This window comes from Charadrius vociferus, unplaced genomic scaffold, assembly GCF_000708025.1.
Source record: "Charadrius vociferus isolate BGI_N301 unplaced genomic scaffold, ASM70802v2 scaffold32, whole genome shotgun sequence".
NCBI classification, from domain to species: domain Eukaryota; kingdom Metazoa; phylum Chordata; class Aves; order Charadriiformes; family Charadriidae; genus Charadrius; species Charadrius vociferus.
Genome location: NW_009647856.1, coordinates 6,687,391 through 6,707,057, shown reverse-complemented (window position 1 = coordinate 6,707,057; position 19,667 = coordinate 6,687,391). Strand labels below are relative to the sequence as shown.

Genomic DNA, 19,667 nt, shown 5'->3' with positions numbered 1-19,667 from the left:
TTCCTAGTTAATGCTGGCAGGACATCGAGGTTGGTTTCCATTGGAAAACATGTCAAAAGGAAAACAAACCCGACCTATTAGTGCTGAAACATGACCCACTTTTAAATTGCTGTCAGGTGAGGAATCTCCTCCAGATTTTAACTATCCGCTTATTTTATGAAGAGCTGGAGGCATATGACAGCAGTTAGGAAATACATTGTTCCAGCCCTCGGACACTGGAAAACATATTTTGTGTGGTGGTTTGTCTACAGACCTCTACTTTTCTGTTTTCTAGAAGCAAAGTGAGAAAGGTTCAGGCAACAAAATCATATATATATATATATATATACACAATGAGCAAGAGTGAATGTGCATGGGCTGATTTGCTGACACCTTACATAAGGAAATGGATAGATTCGGGAGTAATTGCTTCTTTAAAATTTTTGAGTTATTTTGAGTTATTCAATGCAGACTGCGCATACTTTAATGACATTTTCTAAAATGCTGTGTTTTTTTCCTCAGTGAAACCTGTGGTGAATCCATTGTATGTACAGATTCACGTGTGGTGACAGCAAACTGTTGACTGACACGGTGGGCACAGGTGAAAGTCACCATTGCTGAGATTCAGCTTTGTTTTTTCATGTAATGCAAAGCAACGAAAAGAAAAACAGGCTGAATAGCCAATATATATGTCCATAGGACTTTTTTTAAAATGGCAAGGAGCACACTTGAGTGTGATCAAGCTGCTAGTACTAGATGATTCCTGTGGAGGTGCCAATCAAACTATAAGAGCTCAGAAGAGTGGAAAAAAGATGTGCTCATGGTGTTTGTAGACCTCAGCAGAGTGCTAGAGATGTGAAATTTTGCCACAATATTCCTTAGGATTTGATTGCGTGGTGGGTTTATCGGCGCAGGCTGCTTTACTACGGATACATGCCTCATGAATAGTGGTAGCAGCACTGGGGGAGTGTTGCTGTAGCTGGCAGGTCCTAGGTCTCCTCCACGCACCGCTGCCTGGGGGGACAAGCATAGATGGAGGCAAGTGGGCTGCTGGCATTTGAACGGCTGTCATAAGCTGTCAGTCAGTAAGGTTTAGTCATCAGAGACCTAAAAACCTGAGGTCCTTTGTCATTTGGTTGCTACTAGCGCTGTCACACTTTTTACCGCTGATGGAACCCAGGGAAATTTTGAATACAATGTTGAATATTTGAATATGGAATAAAATTTTGTACAAAAAAGACAGCACCGACCTCAAAAAATCATGGAACTCAAAAGAGCTCCGCAGTAGGGATTCTGTGAAGGAAAATGTTGTCTCCAAAGATTTTAACTGCCAAACTACATTATATCCCTGACCTGAGCTTTCCAGAGACTTAATGGTCTTATCCCAGTGGAAAGACAAGTCTGTTCTCCAAAGCACAACCTCACTACAGCTGCTCACCAAATGTAATACAAAACTTTTAATGCAGGGGAAGAAAATATTTTAGTTTGCTCAGTTTCGTTCTAAGAGATGATCACATCATTTTTTCCCAAATATTTCCAAAACAACCCCTCAGGGTGGGGGGTACTCCTCTGGTGCAGCCACCATCTCAGTGGTTATGAAGGGCTGAGGAACCATCAGCTCTCCAGAATAAATCCCACAGCAATGTTGCTTTGAACAGCACCGTCAAAGGAGAGGGTGCTAACACCCATCCACCCCTCTCTACCGCATGCACACACCTGTATTCTGGAAAAAAAATAAGCCATAATTAATCCCATGTCCTTTCTTTGGTGGCCTTGGAGCATATATTTACGTTACCATCATATTTTAAGGCGAGTGATTTAAAGCTACAATAACAAGGAAAGTCCTTGCCTCGTTCAGGCTGAATATTTTATGATGTGCTGCAAATGAGAAAGCCGGTGCAGTTCTCTGAGATGTATACTGACTAAGGCAAGTCTCTGCAGAACATACAGTATTTCTATAGCAATATCTGTCCCTGCCTGATTAACACCTTACATTATTGGCACGAGGAGAATTTTAATCACATACTTATATTTGCAAAAGGTCAGACTGAATAATCATAATATTCCTTTCTGAGTCTAAAATCTATTAATCTGTTTACTCCCTTTCTTTTTATGTGTTACGTCGTTTCAACAATGAGACAAAGGCAGCCAATTTCTCTTTCCTTTCGAACAAGGAGCTGGCCAGGTTTGCTTTCTGGTTCTCATGCGTTCTCACAATGCAGAGGAAGTCTAAAGCCAAACAGAAAAGCCCTCCATTAAAAACAGAATAAAATTTAAAAATGGAAATATTTGTATTAATAAGAATTCCTTCATTAGAGAAAAGTTATGCTCAAAGCCAGAACTTCCCAGGAATGGTCCCTTCGGTCTTTCTTATCTCACCTCACACTTCCAGCTTCATGCCCTGGGGGCTGAGTTATGTGCTTTTTCTGATTTATATTGTAGGAAATTGCGAATGTGTAACTTCTGATCAGTGAGCTGCTCACAGTTGTAGGGTAATGCTCGTATTTTACCTATTTTTCATATTGGCCTGGGAGGCCTCCTGTTCCAAATTTCTGAAATCAGACCTCTTTCAGTTAGACATCCCTGGTCTGCAGGTTTAAACAGTGTTAGTGAGTCCCTAGGGATGTCTCTGCCTTTCCATGGTGGTTCTGCTAACCCAACGTGGTGGTGCTTTGATGACTTGTCCAAAGGAGGCTGGGTCATGGCTTGAACTGCAGTGAAGAATCAGGTGAATTTCATGCGCTTCTGGAGGGAAAAGCCTACCGGCTCTGAATAGCTTTGATGAGATTCTTTGCGTAAATCCACCGCTGATGAGTTCATCAATAAGACTTTTGATAAAAAACAATTAAACTGTCAAGCAGTAAACAGTCCAGAACAATTCCAACCTGTAATTCAAATGAGACAAAAAGGAAAAACATCGGGTTTTTGCCAAATGGCAAAGAAGTCAAAGGGATATTTCAAAGGGTGTTATTTTTCAAGCTCCTGAAACGAGCAGAAAGGTTCCTACACTTGATAACAGTGGGGGATGCAGGGGTGAATAAATGAGAGGATTTAGCTGTACACACAGATGGTAGCAGCAGGAGAAAGAAAGGGTAGCATGAATACATTAATATCAATAAATTACTAACATCTTTTTAATTCCAACATTTATTTGTTCTTTTATTCATGCATTTTTTTTACCTGAAGGCTAACATATGTAGGGATGTCCCCCGCCAGGCAGCCCTGCTGTGGTCGTGGTCTGGCAGGTACCTGGTAGAGTGACCTGCAAGGCACGGGTGCAGGTTTCACACTGCTGGCAAAAACATCAGAAATCCAGAGAGACTGGCTCTTTGTTTATGAGTTTCGGAGTCTTAAATTACGAGGGAGATTTTGTTTGGTGCTCATCTTTAATCAAAGCGTTTCTTTGAAACTTTGCATGTTCTGTTTTCCTGATGGTACTGCGAAGGAATCGGTTCCTTCACAAAAAGGTTGGTCGCATCCTTTCTTCTTCCCTGTAGCAGGGGCTGTTTTCGTTTGTCAGTTTGGCTCTTTTTTGATGAACTTGATGGTGAAATGGGTTAATGTAAAGTAAAGGTGTAATACTAATGCTGAAATGTTTCCTCATCTCTCCCAAGTTATTTCTGTAAATTAGAAATTGCAAAAATATAGAAAGTGTGTAAGTGACAAGGACTGACTGACACCAACCCTTGAACAGAGCCTTAATAATTATTAGGACACTGTTAGAGTGACCTCTCCTTTGTCTCTAGTGAGAATTGTGAGGTTTTTCTGGGTCCTTTTTTACTGTCTGTGCAGGACATTCAACCAACTGTGTGTACACACAGCCCAGATAATGAGGTAGCTCACCCGTATACACAAAACCATTGGCATTTTCAAAGTTTTTTTGAAACTAGTCCTAAACTGAGACACTGAGTATGGTGGCCTGAGCCAGAGGTTTGGATCTACATTTAAACACCAAATTAGGAAAAAAGAAAGAGGCAAAATCCCCAAATCCAGCCAAAAGAAAAAAAAAAAAAAAAGATCAGAAATATAACAACAGACACCAATTCTGTTTTTACCTTCTGTCTCTATTTCCTGTTTCTTGTTTGTCTTCATTAGAGCTGGGCAAGCTCTCTATAGCTCACCTCAGACCAGAGGACTGTAGGATTTTATTGCAAACTCCATCACCAAGCGAGATCCTTTGGAAGATTTGCATCATCTGCATGGTCGATACATGAATTCTCCATAATGAAACACTAGATCCCTAAGGTTTTATCTCAGGAAACCCTGAAACCAGAGTGCAATCTGTGTGTCCCCATTGGAACTGCAGAGAATGCCTCTTTTTTCATATGGTCAAGCTGTGTCCTACTGCCCCTCTTCAAACTGGGGTTTGATGGCAATGCATCTTTCGTAGTGGGGTAGGGCTTGTGGAACAGGACATTGCTGTATGTCCTGGTTGTTTCATGAGGCCAAGTCCGATTCTCTCTTTCCTGCAGTACAAAAATGGAAATAATGTTTATTCTGGACTTCCTCGTGTTGATAGTCTAGATGTACTAACATCAGCACATCCAAGTGCTGGGCTTTCCCCACACGCCTTGGCAAACCAGGGAGAGCCACTTTTTGGTAGCTGAGCAAGGACCAAGAGATGGAGCTGCACACGCCTTGCAGGCGGTCCCAGCAGACATCCACGCAGAAGATGCAGCTGCAGCTGCTTTGCTGATTTTTGCCCAGCTCTGAGACCCTGGGCAGGGCTAATGCCACTCTGGATCACAGCATGACACTCGAGCTGTTCCCAGGGTTAAATGCTTGGCTACTGCACTTGGCTACTCCTCCTTTGACTTCTTCTTTGCAGGGAACCAAGATCGAAATCAGCAGGGCATGTGTGGGACAGTGTGCCCAGCTCCATGAGCCAGTGCCAGCTGCAGGACAGGAGCAGTCCTCTTCGGCTAATATGAAATTCGTCCTACCCTCTCTTTCTCGTCAGAAAATTTGTCTTAAATTTCTTTAAGACAAAGACCTAATTCTGCTCTTTCTGCCTGCAGTTTCAACTCTGCCTGCTGTGCGCTGCTCAGAATTGCCAACGAGAGGGCAAAGCTGGTGTTGCCATTTAAAAAGTAAAAAAAAAAAAAAAGTATCCCAGCATAATAAAGACTGGAACAAACCAACTGCAGCAGCGCGTTGTGAGGAGTGCCCAGGTCTGTTCGGAGCCGGATGCCAAGTCCCATCTCAGCAGGGTAGAGGGGGTTGGGATCAAGACCAGCTTTAGACAAACAAGCAACATCTCCACCATGAGCTCAGAGCTCAAGTGCTCTCCCCCAGCTGCCCTTTCTGGTTTGCTCCTGGAACAGCATTGGTTTCTGCCAGTCCTTGGGCACCAGACAGGGAGCGGCATTCCCAATGACATTACAGTTGAGCTAACCCTATTTTGGAGGGGAAAAGCCATATGGACATAAGCTCCATATGGAAAGTAGCCATGGCCTTGGGTGCTGAGTTGCAAAACATCCCTGGGAAGTCAACCCCAGCCATGACGCTTGCCCTCAGCGGGGACACGCTATAGGTGAGTGCAAATCCCATGTACCTTAACACAGAGCATGAATAAATAGGAACATGGGTCCCTTGGCTCTCTGCGTGTATCCGGGGTGCAGTTGACCTTCTAAATAAGCCAGTGGCTGTGAACTTATCAGCTGCTGCTCCTAAGTCCTTGGATTAAGCTCTGGTTTGCAATGCATCATTTAAGAGGTTGCAAATATTTTCCGTGTGTTGAAAGAAAATTATAAACAGATTGAGCCTGAGCACAGTAGATCCACTGGACTAAATTTGACAAAGAAAAGCTTTTGATTAAAGAATGAGGCTTAAGGGGGCATGGGGAGCGAGCTGGCAGGGAGGGAAATTTTGTAGTTTTAAAGAAAAAAATTGTTGTGGAAGTATACTCTCTGCAAACGTCGAAGGAGAGAGTCCTTGTGCGGGAAAGCACGTGATGTAAATCAGTATCTACAAAAGGAGTCCATCTCTTGAACATAACAGAAGTAACTGTATGAAACTGCAAAACAGCACGCACCACATTTTCATGGGGAAATGTGCTGTATTCAGTCACATTAATTACTGCGTGGGCTCAATTTGCAGTGCAGTCAATCCACAGGAAACAAAAGGGCTGCAGGGGAAATATAAAAAGACAGTCAGCTAATAGGAGCCAGATTCAATAAAACTGTATCTGCCTTCAGCGAGCGGCGAGGCAGGAGTGTGTCCGTTCTCCCTTGGCAAGGCACTCGATGGGTTGGGCAAAGGGGGTAGGGCTGAGAGGGGCTTGGAGCAACACGCTGTGTATGTATACATATGTATATATACATATAGGAGGAATGCAACCCCTATTGTGAGAAATTAGGAAGGAAAAGGTTTTAATTCAAGTTTCTCTGTGCGTTGCTCAGGGTGTCATCTCAGAGCAGGTGGTTGTGTGATGGCACTTCAGCCAGTGCAGCCTCTGTCTGCCGTACCTTGAGCTTCCCTGCTGCGCCCTGGGTCGCAGGCTCTCCAATTCGGTACAATACTGGGGAATTTTCCTTGCCCCAGCACGGCTGCTCCGGTTCCTCTCTGCTGGCAACAAGCAGCAAGCCCCAACACTGCTGGGTACGGCCAGGGGTCTCCTGGGTGGACTTCAGACCCTGGGTGAACTTCACCTTTACTGCAGAGTTTCAGTTTAATGCCAATATTTTAGCAAGCTGTTTGGTTTGTTTGCCTAGCACTTAATAAGGGGATTATCCGGTTTATTTTTTTTCTTCCCAGATTGCTTTTCGGTTTTGAAGTTGAATGTGTTCATTTTTCGCGGTAGCCTTCTCTGCCGTTCAGGCTCCAAACTTCCCTGGGAAGTGACTTCATGGCATTATTCAAGCAGATTATTGCTTGGAGTGGCTGTGGCTGAATTACCTAGTGTTCATAGAATGGCAAGCTCACAGTCCATATGTATTTAATGACTGTAATAATTTATTATTTTCCCTTTATTAGGTTTGTTTTTAAAGAGAGTTTTACTGTGCTATTTATGATATGCTAAGTGGTGCAACTTGCTGAAAAAACAAATCGCATACATTTTATTTTTTAATAGGTTTTGCTTGTTAAAATGGAAATCTTTTATTTACCCTTGTAGGGTAGTTTTTTGCTGACAGTTTTATTATTTCAATTACTCAGACATTTCTTTCCTCTTTTGTTTCCCTAGATATTCCTCCTGGGAGTTTTAATGTGTCCATTCTTTATTTAAGATCAGGTTCAGAACATGTTATTTCTAGCAGGGCAGAGGAAAAGCGTAATATAGCAGACATTAAATAGTGGGATGTCAAGGTTTTATTTTCTTTCCTCTTTGAGTTGTGGAATCCTTTCCCCATCTGTGTCATCCAGTGATTAATTGCGCTGATAATCTGCATACCCTCATCAATAACTGTCTGCTACCAGTGCCAGGCAAAGGCTGTGCTCTGCCTAAAGAGTTTGTGGCTGCTGATAAATGAACATACTAAAGCCAGGGGGGACCCCCGAGAGCATTTAAAATTGCCAGAGACCCAGAGTCCTTTAATGAACTAACACTCTATTGGTACTGGCAGTAATTACTATATGCATTTCACTCGCTGATGGGGAAAGGAGAATGGGACCATTCCTCCAAGGTGAAAGCCAAGCTTTGGTCGGTGGAGTGAAAAGTGAACCCCAAGGACTCATACTGGCAGGGAGCCTTACAGTCTCAGTGGGGCAGCACCAGCGGGAAGGGCACACCGAATTCACCTACATGAAGTTCACTAGGGTGGGACAACCTGGAAACTGGTGTCTGCTCCCCTGGCTTTTGCTGGGGAAGAGTTGTCTCTTCCCTCTGCAAGTTCTAGTGAGTCTTTGACCACTCTCTGGTGTGTGATGGATTTTTTTGTCCATCATAGCATGGTGGCTTATGGTTTAGTTCTGTTACTGCTTTTCTTTGCCCTTTGCTACTCTTCTGGTCTCTGAGGCAGAGACCCGTCCTTGGACTATGAAGAAATCAAAACCAAATACTGTCAGGACAGTGGGAGGGCTCCCAGAGCTCCAGGTGGACGTGTGCTTGGATTGTCCATGGCTAGTGCATGGCCTAGGCCATCCTTTAACAAGGTGGAAGGCACTTTACAAAGCATGTCCTCATGCCTCTGCATCCTGTCATGTTTTTCAGAGTGTCCGGGGGAGAACTTTTCGACCGCATCGTCGAGAAAGGGTTCTACACGGAGAAGGATGCCAGCACCCTGATCCGGCAGGTCCTGGATGCTGTCTATTACCTGCATCGAATGGGCATCGTGCACAGGGACCTCAAGGTACGACTATAGCGTGACTCGGTCTACCAGGCTGTGTTAACGAAGGTTGCTTAATTGTGTGAGTCTAACACATGTAAGTTCAGCCTCCCCTGGGACTTGCTCTTTTAGTAAGGTTTTACCATAAGAAGGGTGCTCTGAAGAGTCCATATCCTCCCATCGTAATTGCTTTTAATGAGGACTTTGCGATCAATGCTGTTACAACGACAGTTTTGCACATAACATGTGGGAGAAAAGTCATTCATTAAGACTCAAAAGGTTACATTAAGGCAGGAAACTCACCTCAGCTGGGATGAAAGTGTTTACTGCTGTAAAGTAGTCTAGGACCAGTGTTTTTGGAGACACTTTTCGCAGCAAAGATTCTTCTAAGGAACATCGTGTGCCAGTGTGATTTTGAGATGATTTTCCTTTCAGCTCTACTGTGTTATCACATGAAAAACTCTCAGCTTTTCTGTCAAAAAAGACCCCAAAACGTTATTTCTGTATTGTTTCCTCCCTATATCTTAAGCTGTTATTAAGATAAGCAGAAAGGCTTGGATTTCATAACACACAGCTAAACCTCACCATTGTTAGTATCTTAAATAATAAATTAGCAGAAGGCATTAGAAAGAGATACGAATGTCAAAAGAAAAGTGTGGGTTCAGTTCCTGAAGTAGTTAATTCTGCCAAAGTTTACTGCCAGAAATTAGGAATTCAGTGAATGAGATAACACCTCTTGCGTTTCAGCAGTATGCTCCAAACAGGAGCTGCCTTGGATGTTGACGCTGTGGCCTTGAATTGTCCCCATGTAAAGATAATAATAGAATTTGATGAAACAGGTCAAATTATGTAAAGGTTTAATGAACATTAGTAAAGTCAAGAGCCACAAAGAACTCCCTTTTTTATTTACTTCTTAAATACAAATTTTTTATTAAATGTATTTTTAAATCAATTGTATTTTTAATACGGTCTAATATTAAACTCCACTTTTGTGATTCTTGGCAAGTCCTCTTAACAAAAGTTATAGTGCCGGGAATATGACTTCACTGTTTTGCCGTAAGATGGATGAAAAATTGTAGTGATGAGAGATACTGTTTATTTGCTTTTTATCTCCTTCAAAATTAGTGCTGATGTGAAATGCTGCATGGAGTAAAATAATTATTGCAAGATGTGATGCAGTGGGGCCAAAACAGAGCCTCTTACCCCTGTAACCACCAGCACCACAGTTCTCCAAGGTGGAGCAGTGCCCAGGACAGGCAGACGTGGCCTCGTTTTGTGAAAACCTCAACACAGTCATTTCCTTCTGCCACTCTTTGACTCCAGATGTGAATCTTTTTGCTGCGCAGGGGCCGTTCCTGCAGGAACCTTACTGCTACAGGGGACTTGCCTCAGTCCTGGTCACCTCTGCCAGAAGTGGGAATCCTATGATCTTCACTTCAAAAGATAGAGTAGAATAATAGAAAGGAGAAATACATTTTTTTAAAGTATTGGTTTGGCACACTTTCAAGGCAAAACCTTGGAATATGCTGAGGGAAAATATACACTGATGTCTGCAAATAGTATTTCCTCCTCATCACTGTGCAATTTAGTCCTAACAATCCTAAATAATGATATTTTTTTTTGTAAGGAGGCACAGGTTAGTCTTCTGTCTCCCATGGTCTTTACATGCTGCCCTCCATTCTCATTCATTTCCTGAAGTACGTAAAAATATTCTCATATTTATTAGAGTTCTATTGCACTTTGGTATGGAAGCATTGTTTAGTATGTTAACATGACCAGCTTTCTCTCAAGTTCAATTTGTAGGAAATAACCAGGCTTCTTTCGGCAAGCAGAGGTTTTGGAGGGAGGTCTGAGTCCTCTTAATACAGATACTCCACTGTATGAGCTCTTAATAATCCTGCCGTTATAATTTAAAGGAAGGCTGTAGCTCTCACTTTAAAGCAGATTAATCTTATTTAAAAGTTCGTATAATAATATATGAGATCTGGTAATTGGGAAGTGGATTCATCTACAAATTACTTTCAGAGTTTATGTAAGGACATGCTGAATTTAGATCAAACCAACCTTCTCCAGTGGTATTTTGGGGCAAAGACTAACTCTTTTTCCGTTCTTTTTTTGTTTGTTTGTTTGCAAGTCTTTGTCAGTACTATATCAGTTGTTAAAATGACTCATAAAATCTGGTGTATGAAGAACACCTACTGTGAATTTCTGTTAGCACAAACATACCATGATGGCAAAAGTACAGATATAATAACACTTTTTTATGATCTCAAAATATCAAGATATGTGCAAGTTTTGAATTGTGATCCCCCAAATTGAAACTCTGGGAAAGAATCCACTCTACAAAAATACAACCCTCAAAACATATATAACAATTATTTATTGTAATTATGTGTCATTCAGATACCAAAATAGTACTTGCTGTAGTTGGCAAAAGCAGATCTGTGCTCCAAGTCTCTAATCTAAATAACGCAGCAGCAGATAACAAGAGATGGCAGCAGATGAAGTCCATGGAAGTCCAGGATGCACAAAAAGACTGAAAGGCTCAAGTAGCTCTGCTTCGTAGAGTTCTTTTAAAAAGGTTTTAAACAAGTTTAAGTTTTAAATGGGTGGGTTTCTTGGCCTTACTAAATATGAGTAAGTGAGGAGCCTGAGGTGAGTTTGCAGAAATCATTGAGAAATAATCGTCTTTCCCTTAGTACCAGCTCTACCAACCCCTCAGCAGACCAGAAGTGCACTAGTAAAAATCAGGAGCAACTCTAACCAAGGGCAGATCATGGCATGAAACTGACTCATGGTGTCACAGAAAACAGTGTCAGTTGAAGCACTAGACTTACAAGATATCACGAAAAAAAACATAAATGGTACGACTTCCTAATTATTTTTATGAACAGAATCGTTTCCCTTTTTGCCTCAGTCCCAGCTGGCTCACAGCTGTGGATGCAGCTTGTAGATTCTGTCATAACCATCATGTCCCATGCATAAAGCCATCACTACATGGCTTCATGCTGGAGCTGGGGAGCCAGAAAGTGCTTTAACCTCAACTTGAAGCTGAACGGGGCCCTTGGAGTAGGGTGGAGGCAACATCACCCTTCAGTGCTTCTTCATCCCCACTTTTCCCAGAGCAGGAGGTTATGACGATGGGGGAGGGAAGGCAGATGCTGGTGCTGCTGCAGTGCAATTGCTCCTCCTTACAAATCCAAGTTTGGATGTGTCCCAAAGAGTCTGACGATGTTGTGTGGCCCCAGCTGCTTCTCACCATTTCCTGGAGCGCATAGTGGGTTGATAGACAAAATGTGTTGCGTGCGGGTGGGCGTTTGTACCAGCTTCTGGGCAAAAGTCTGCACCAGGGTTACATTGAAACATTGGGTATCTCTCACTTCTATAGATGAAGACTCCCAAGGCACGCAGTTACCACCAGGCTGTCAGAGTGCCAGCAGACGCTGGACTTTTTTTACAAGCCCAGATATTAAGTAGTGGGAGAAGTGTGCTCTCACAGCACATAGTGAGAGCTTTGCTGTGTAGCAGTAGCACATTCAAAATACGTGGATGGAGGACTATGCTGTAGCAGATGGAGTTTGGTTGGGCTCTCCAACCCGCCTGATGTTGGTATAAAGTCACGGGGCTTTGTGGAGTGACTCTTGTTTTCTCTCAGCATAAACAAGTCACTATGCTTAGTGCTGTAGCATTTTTTCCTAATCAGCTCTAGCTAAAACATCCTTGCTGCAACTCTGGTAACTGTAAAGGCATTTCCTCTCTCATAACAGTTTATTTCCAGTGGAGAAGATACAAAAATTCTCTAATACCTACTGTTTTCCTTTTTCTTTTTTTAAGTGCTGTATAAAAACTTTTCATTACACTACCTGGATTTACTGTATTTACCTGCCTTCAAATGAATCCTTCTGTGTTGTCACTGTGAAGTGATAATATGTCAGACACATCTCACAAGTAAGGGACGAGCCTTAGTTCTTATTTGGGGTGCCAAAGGAGAGGTTCGTTATCCCAGGGAAGTTACTCAAAGCTCAAGGTGTCAGCTTCTTCATTAGTTGCCAGACAGGGGCCTGGAGAGGATCTCCATATAGGTTTTAAAAGCAACGCTTTAGGATTTAGGGGAACCAAATTATATTAGCGTATGATTTAACTAGGGATTGTATTACAAACTAAGGATCGTATTACATGCAAAGCATCAGCCAACAGACCTTGTTACTGGACTTGCGTATTCAAAACCCTTATTCTCCTTTCTAGCCTGAGAATCTGCTTTACTACAGCCAGGATGAAGAGTCAAAAATCATGATCAGCGACTTTGGACTGTCAAAGATGGAGGGTAAAGGAGATGTTATGTCCACAGCCTGCGGGACCCCTGGCTATGTTGGTAAGAGGTTTGATTATACTGTCTGTCCACTCTTCCCAGATGCAATACAGACACATACGGGAAAGGGAATAATACTTATTTTCCAGTGCTACTAAATGGAGCACATGATATTTATGGATGTTCGTTAGAACTAGAGATTTCAGAAGTTACTGGTGCTCTGTCTTGGGTGCTCTTCTACTTTGGGTCCACATCCTGCAATCCAGCTTAGGGACTGTGGGTTTCACTTTCATCATTTTAATCCTTTGCAAAATATGTCTTCTCAAAGACACTGCCTGGAGCTAAATTAGGAGCATGTGAAGAATATCCTCAAGTGCATTGATTCTGCAAGAACCTGTAAAACCAAGAAGCTTTACCTAATGTAACATGTTATTTTAATCATAAAGGATAGCATTTGCCAGATTCCCCTGATAGAGGACAGTAAAATGAAAGAGCTACATTTATTCAGACATGTTCCGTCATCCTCTGTTACAACCATGTTAAGTTACCGACTCCTAGATGTCAGTATAAGAAGCTCTTTAGATCCCCGAGCCTTCCTGGACAGTGTCAAATTGTTTCCTATCATTTATTCTTTTGTATTTTGTCCATTTAGTAGTGATTGTACCAGGCTACTGGTTAGCATTCTGTTTACCAGCATCCTTTTAAAAAAGTTAAAGTAACTGAATATGACAATTCTATGGCAGGCGATGACAGGGTCTGTTTGAGCAGACACTGTTTAAAAGGCTCGCTTCATGCATGAGACATCCAGCAAGCCCGCGCCTCCTACGATACCAAGCTAGTCAGCTGAGACAGCAAAATTAATCTCTGGGGTATCCATAAAATCCATGAAACTGAAATGACAGTGGCTTCCCCGGGGATAGATTTGTCTCACGTCTTTCCAGTAGGAAAGACCTGATGTTTTCCAGCAGTCAGACAGAGGTTCCTTTTGCTTTGCAGCTGCCACCTCACCTGTATTTTCATAGCTCTGATGATACCATGGTGATTAGGGGATTAGAACATCTCTCTTATGAGGAAAGACTGAGGGACTTGGGTCTCATTAGTCTAGAGAAAAGAAGATTGAGGCAGGACCTTATCAATGCTTACAAATACTTAAAGGGAGGGTGCCAGGGGGATGGGAGCAGTCTTTTTTCAGTGGTGCCCAGTGATAGGACAAGAGGTAATGGACGCAGACTTGAACATAGGAAGTTCCATCTTAACATAGAGGAGGAACTTCTTTACTTTGAGGGTAGTGGAGCACTGTCACAGGCTGCTCAGAGAGGGGGTGGAGTCTCCCACTCTGGAGACATTCAAAACCCACCTGGACGCCGTCCTGTGCAACCCGTTGTAGGTGAGCCTGCTCTGGTGGGGGCGTTGGACTAGATGATCTCCAGAGGTTCCTTCCAACGCTAACCATTCTGTGATTCTGTATGAGAACCCAAACAGATGATGTGGTTATGACACAGTGATCCAGATTTGTCCCAGAGTTGTCCCTTTTTTCCAGGCATTACCTTCACGCTGCACAGGCACACTCCATCCTGATAACATCAGGAAAAGAACAGATTTCTTTGGTTTCCCCATCATGAAGCCATCAGCTCATAATATTATTTTTTTTTATTTTAAGACGTATGAGTAAGGATGGACTCTGTGCAGCCTGAATTGCTCTCTTGTGTAATCACACCAGACTGGAAACCTTCTTCCAAAGCACTAGCAGGAATTGAGCTGAAATAGCAATTTTCATAATTTTTGCTGTCAGCTATTCTGTCCTTAATTAACATGTTTTATTTTGTTCTGAAATGGGCACTGACTAGAATAACTCTCAGGGAAGCTCAGATGATGTTTGCTGAAGCGCTGATGAAAATGAGGGAGTGCGACTATGCTGGGGCACCGAGTGATCTCATATGGCCTCTCAGCGTGCCATTTACATAAGAAAACTTGCTATTTTTGAGAGGAAGCTCTCGGAGCATGTGACATGAATTGTAGTGCTCTGAGAGATGTTTGAGAGCTCTCATTACTCATGGTCTGGGCACTGATAGCTACACAAGTGCCTCCAGGCCTGTTGTTACCTTGCTGAGCGCAGGATTTACTCATCATGGTTCAAGAGGTCATGGCCGCTTATTTCTGAAGTGCTGACAGGAGTTTTCCCTCTCTCTCACAAAGAAAACCTCTTTAAATATTTGTTCTATTTCTTTTTTTTTTTCTTTTGCATGGGAGACAGCTCCTCTTTAGTGCTGCATTTTCTTTTTTCAGTATAATTTGTTGCCCAGACAACATTTTCCAAGCACGGAAAAATTTTGTTACCAGTCACTGTGGTGATGCCCACAGATGGGCCTCCGTGAGTGTTACACCTGATGACATGGCTTCTGCATACGTGGTCTGCCATTTGTCCACATCCAAAAGATCTCATGCCTTCCAGCATCACTCCATTTTGCAGCACCTGCCTCAAATGCCCTCAAATAAATGTAAGAGTCCTTCCTCGTAGTGGCACCACATGAATACATGTCCTCATCTGGATTGGGGCAGTCACAGGCCACAGTGCTGGCCCATGAAGTGCCTTCTCTGCCAACCCTTTTTGTGGTTTTTTTTCAAGCTATTTTACCCAGTGTTTAAATAACACTCGGGAATCCATCGCCTACAGTGTAATTCATTGCACTTTTCTTTAAAAGATTTGTAGAACATCCCATTTTCAAAGATTTTATGAGGAATTAATTATTGTTGTCAGTTTAAGCACCTTCTTTTTAAATTCCTAGAAAAAAGTTAGACATGCATCACATGCCAAAGGCACCCAGGGGGCAGTTAAGAAGTCATTAAAATCTGCTACTATTTATACTTCCTTATCTCCGGAAATGGACCCAGTCGGATCCTGCTGTGCAAGGTGTTGAACAAACTTCTGACCTGGTAGCAGACCTGATCTTAACTCATATCTGCTTCCCTTTGCAAGTATTTGCGTGTGAGAGCACCCTGTCATTTCTATCTAATTTCACTGATTAGGATATACTTTCAACTCTGTGTGTTTCAGTTTTTAACTCAGCTTTTCTTAGTTTCAGCTCCAAGAAAGGTGGTACCCAAGACACTAAATTCCTGTTCATGTGTTCATTGAATAAGGGAGAGTGTAATTATAACTAAACTTTTAATAAATATCACTTTTCTTTCTGAAAATCAAAGTATTACTTATCAAATTAGAGTATATCTAAAGTGTGTGTAACCTGTAGTGCATTAGCCCCTTAGCTTTTAAGTCTCTGCCTTACAGATTAAATTACTGTCCATGGTTCAGAAATCTTATTCTTTCAGGAGTTTTGTCAGAGATTTTGATCCTAGGGTGAAAAGATGACAATTAGGATAATTTAATGCAATTAGACTTAGTTGAGGCACTTTTGTTAAGATGCAAATCTAAATGTTTACTTACTGAAGAGGCGGTCTGATAATACAACCTCTTCTAACAAAAAGGTTCTCCGTTTTCTTATCTGCTTAGGATTCTTATCTCTCTCTCTCCATTTCTTATGGAAGGAGTCTAGTTGCAACTAGATGCCCAGCTTCCAGATAGCACCTCAATTGGGTAAGATGAGGCAGCTTGTGTGGCTCATTGCATTGCAGATTAGGTGTGTGGACTGACTTGCATGGATCCCACCCCATCTTCTAGACTGGAGAAGAAGTGGCGTTTTCAAAACCCTGTGTGATCTCTGTGGTTATGGGCAAGATCTGTATAAGTCATTAGTGATCTGCCATGGGCTGCTCAGGTTGAGACTGTTTATAAGAACTTGATTTCGATGAAGAAGGTGTTCAAAACTGCCTGAAAATAAGTCAACCTTGAGGTGTGTCAAGTTGGGCACTCACCAGGAGGTGACTCCAGTCACTCGGCAAATTCTTCTAGAGAGATTTTGGCTGCTTGGAAGCTAGGTCTCACTGACTTACTTTCCGTGAGAGCTGGTCTCGCAAAAGCTTTGGTTGCTTCTGCAGGTGGGACTTAGACTCACAAGACGCTTATGAGCATTGAAAAGTTTGGAAAAAATGTTAGAAAGCCTGTCTCCAGCAATCTGATCTCCTTTTGCAGAAATGCTGAATTATGAACTGTGTTGTGGCTGGCTAATATCTTAATCCTACTGAGATTTAAAATTCTTGCTCTGAGTCCCAACCCAACTTCAAGTAAAATTTTCTTGTATTTCCCTGTCGTAGGGATTGGGCTGGACTCTGGATGTGTGGTTGGTCCCTGTACACCCCACCTCAGTCGCTGCTTTTATTCTCTGTAGTGCTTTTATGAAAGGTCATTTCACACCTTTCTGTTCTATCAGAAACCCAGTAGCAATTTCAGATCATGTCAAAGCCATGTGTTTCTCTTAGCCCTGCACAAAACCAAAGCATTTAAGTAAGCACAGATTTCCATGCTGAATTTTGACTTGTTCGGTATCCTTTGAGTCAAAAGTTTGAAAATATTCAGTAAGCCTTTAGAATATCCTTATTAGCAAAAAGCAACCCCAGGAGTTGTTTAGGCAGTAATATGAGTAATAAAGTAAAAATAAAGCATGGGAACTGCTCTCACCAGGGTTTACTCAGGCACAAGCTCATAACAGTACGATTGCTCAGCTCCACTGCCGTATCTTGAAGTGGGTTTGCTGGCTTGTGGGTGTAGCTGCATTGTGTTCCATGACAGCTCTTTAAATTTGACCCAGCAATGTGAAATAGGGACAACAGGAGCACAAGAAGCCAGCAGAGCTGCACCAAAACCCTGCAGTCCTTCAGAAACAGCACCAAACTGCAAAGTCTTGGCCAACCAGATCAAGATGAACACTGGAGGACTGTGTGAGAAGGAAAGAAGTTGTTTTCATCCTCGGAGTCAGTGGAAGAGGGACTCTGGTCTTGTGGTGAAGCTGCTTCATATTCCTCTTCGTCTGTTTGCGCTATGAGGAAGATGCTTTGTATAACAGCAGGGGAGCTCATGCTGCTGTTGCACCATCTTTGGCTTCAGGAGAGGGTCTGGGTTGACCCTTCGTGCATCCAACCATTTTCTCAATGGTGCAGGGTTGTTCCTCTCTGTCCATATTCTTGACGTGGTACCTTTGAGTACTAAGCGACGAGGCTGGCACCATCTCCCTTTGGTGCCCTTTACAAGCTCTGCCGGTTACTCACTTTCCCTCTCAGATTTCAAGTCCATCTTGTACCTGTGCAGCCCAGGTTTCCCCTTCTTTACTTGCAGGACCTGCCTACATGATGAAAACTGGCATGAAAATAGTTACCAGCTGAACTACTAGTCCTGGCTTGCACCAGGCCAATTTGCCTGGCCAGTTAAGCTATGTCCCTGCCCGGCATAAGCAGGTGCCTGGTTATTTTAGATCTTTTTATTCCTCCCACACTTATGGAAGCCTGCTGCTTTGTCACTCCTATGGGGATCTTCAAAACCACCACCCTCTGTTCAAATGCCTCGTTCCCTCTGGCATGCAGCTTGTGTGAAGCCATATAAACCGCAGAAAATAGCATTAGGCTGAGTTCTTGTGAGACAGCAAAATCTGCTGGGAGTAGCACCATCATGGGAGTGAAGGAGAATCGCTTTTAAGCATGAGGCTGGTATGAAGAACAGGCACCCTCATGACTTGTACAGTTTGTTCAACAGGCTTAAAGTATCAGAGCAATCCCCATCACTTGAGCTCTTTGCAAGAGCATGGATTGTTGGTTTTGGCATCCAGCAGCTGCATTTTTAGGGAGCTTATTAGCATAGCTGTGCACACTGGGAGTGGTGGCATAGGGCTCTGAAATGTTTCCAAAGGTTCCTGGTTTGCACCTTTTCTTAAAATCTCTGTTTGAAACAAGCTTTTTATTTTTTTTCTCTTATTAAAAACAAAACATAACTAAACAAATAAAACCCTAACTGTAAAACAGCAGACCATCTGGCCTGGAAGTGGAGTGCCCTGGGAAGCACACCTTCTCATACCTGCAGGTGGGATGAGGCCCTGGGACCACGTTTTACCTGCCATGTTTTGCCGGTAGCAATGCTGATTTGGCCTGGATGCAGAGGAATGGTCCAGGTTTGCTTCATTGACTTCCCCGTCTCTGGCTGACTGTTGTGTAGCATTTGAGCCCACAGTGATTCCCTGGGGAGGAGTGATACTGGAAGCCCATCTGGCATTTCCCCAGTGCCGCAAATGGGAGCTTTGACTTTCCTCTTCTTACTGCTGTTTTGTCTCCTCAGTCGTCTGTGTTGATCCTTTAATGCCATCAGGTCTTGGATTTTTCTCATTGCGTCTCCTGTTTTTGCCTCTTGGCGCTGATCTACTGTCATTTCTAAGAGCTCCTCTGACTTGTTTTTCAGCTCATTAAATAGATCCGTCTTTTCCATATATCAGAGACAGATGATGCTTAGCTATGTTCTCCTGTTCCTGTTGCATGTCTGCTCTTTGGAACAAAAATCAAAAGCAGCCATTTGGCCTTAAAATAATTATTTAAACCTCCTGCCTTTCTTCATTAAAGTTTACCAAAGGGGGAGGTAATAGTCTCACATTTGCTTTGGGCTTGATGCTGTGGTGCTCTTACCAGCTTCACATCCACCATCAGCAGCAGCTACTGTCTGTTATCAGTGCTCTTCACTCCTCTAAAACAGAGAGAAATGCCCCAGCACAGCTTTGATGTTTTAAGAGGGAGAATCTTTACAAAGTTCACATCCCCTCGTCTCAGATTTGTGTTCTGTTATGTTAATGTGGCATATCTGTATAATGTCAGGAGCTGACTCGGATCCATGGTGCTCAGGAGCCATTTGCATAATATTGTCTTTGGGGGATATAAGATGTATAATGTTTACCGGTCTTGAAAATGATGCAAACAGGAGCAGACAGTCAAAGGGAGAAGAGATATGTGAAGAAAATATTGGGAATTTGGAAGGACTGGAGAGTTGGAAGACATCTAATCACCTAAGGACAGGGGGAAATTAACTCCCTTCTCCCACGTATTTTGTCACAAAATTCAGTCACAAGGGCTGGAACAAAAAAAGGAAATGGAGTCACACAAACCCTATTTGATGCACATTTTGAAAAAAAGATTCTTTTTAGAGGAAAATTTGGAGGCAAAATTTGATGAATTGGGAAGGAAAGAGT

The 19,667-nt window shown here is 42.7% G+C and overlaps 1 protein-coding gene across 1 annotated transcript in view; it reads left to right on the top strand.

Moving 5' to 3' along the window:
• CAMK1D (calcium/calmodulin-dependent protein kinase ID) overlaps window positions 1–19,667 on the top strand; it is a 178,888-nt gene that overhangs the window by 124,982 nt on the left and 34,239 nt on the right. Inside the window, exons 4-5 of the mRNA XM_009883008.1 lie at window positions 8,129–8,267; window positions 12,489–12,615. Of these exons, the coding sequence (XP_009881310.1) occupies window positions 8,129–8,267; window positions 12,489–12,615 (266 nt within the window). The remainder of the gene's footprint in view (window positions 1–8,128; window positions 8,268–12,488; window positions 12,616–19,667) is intronic.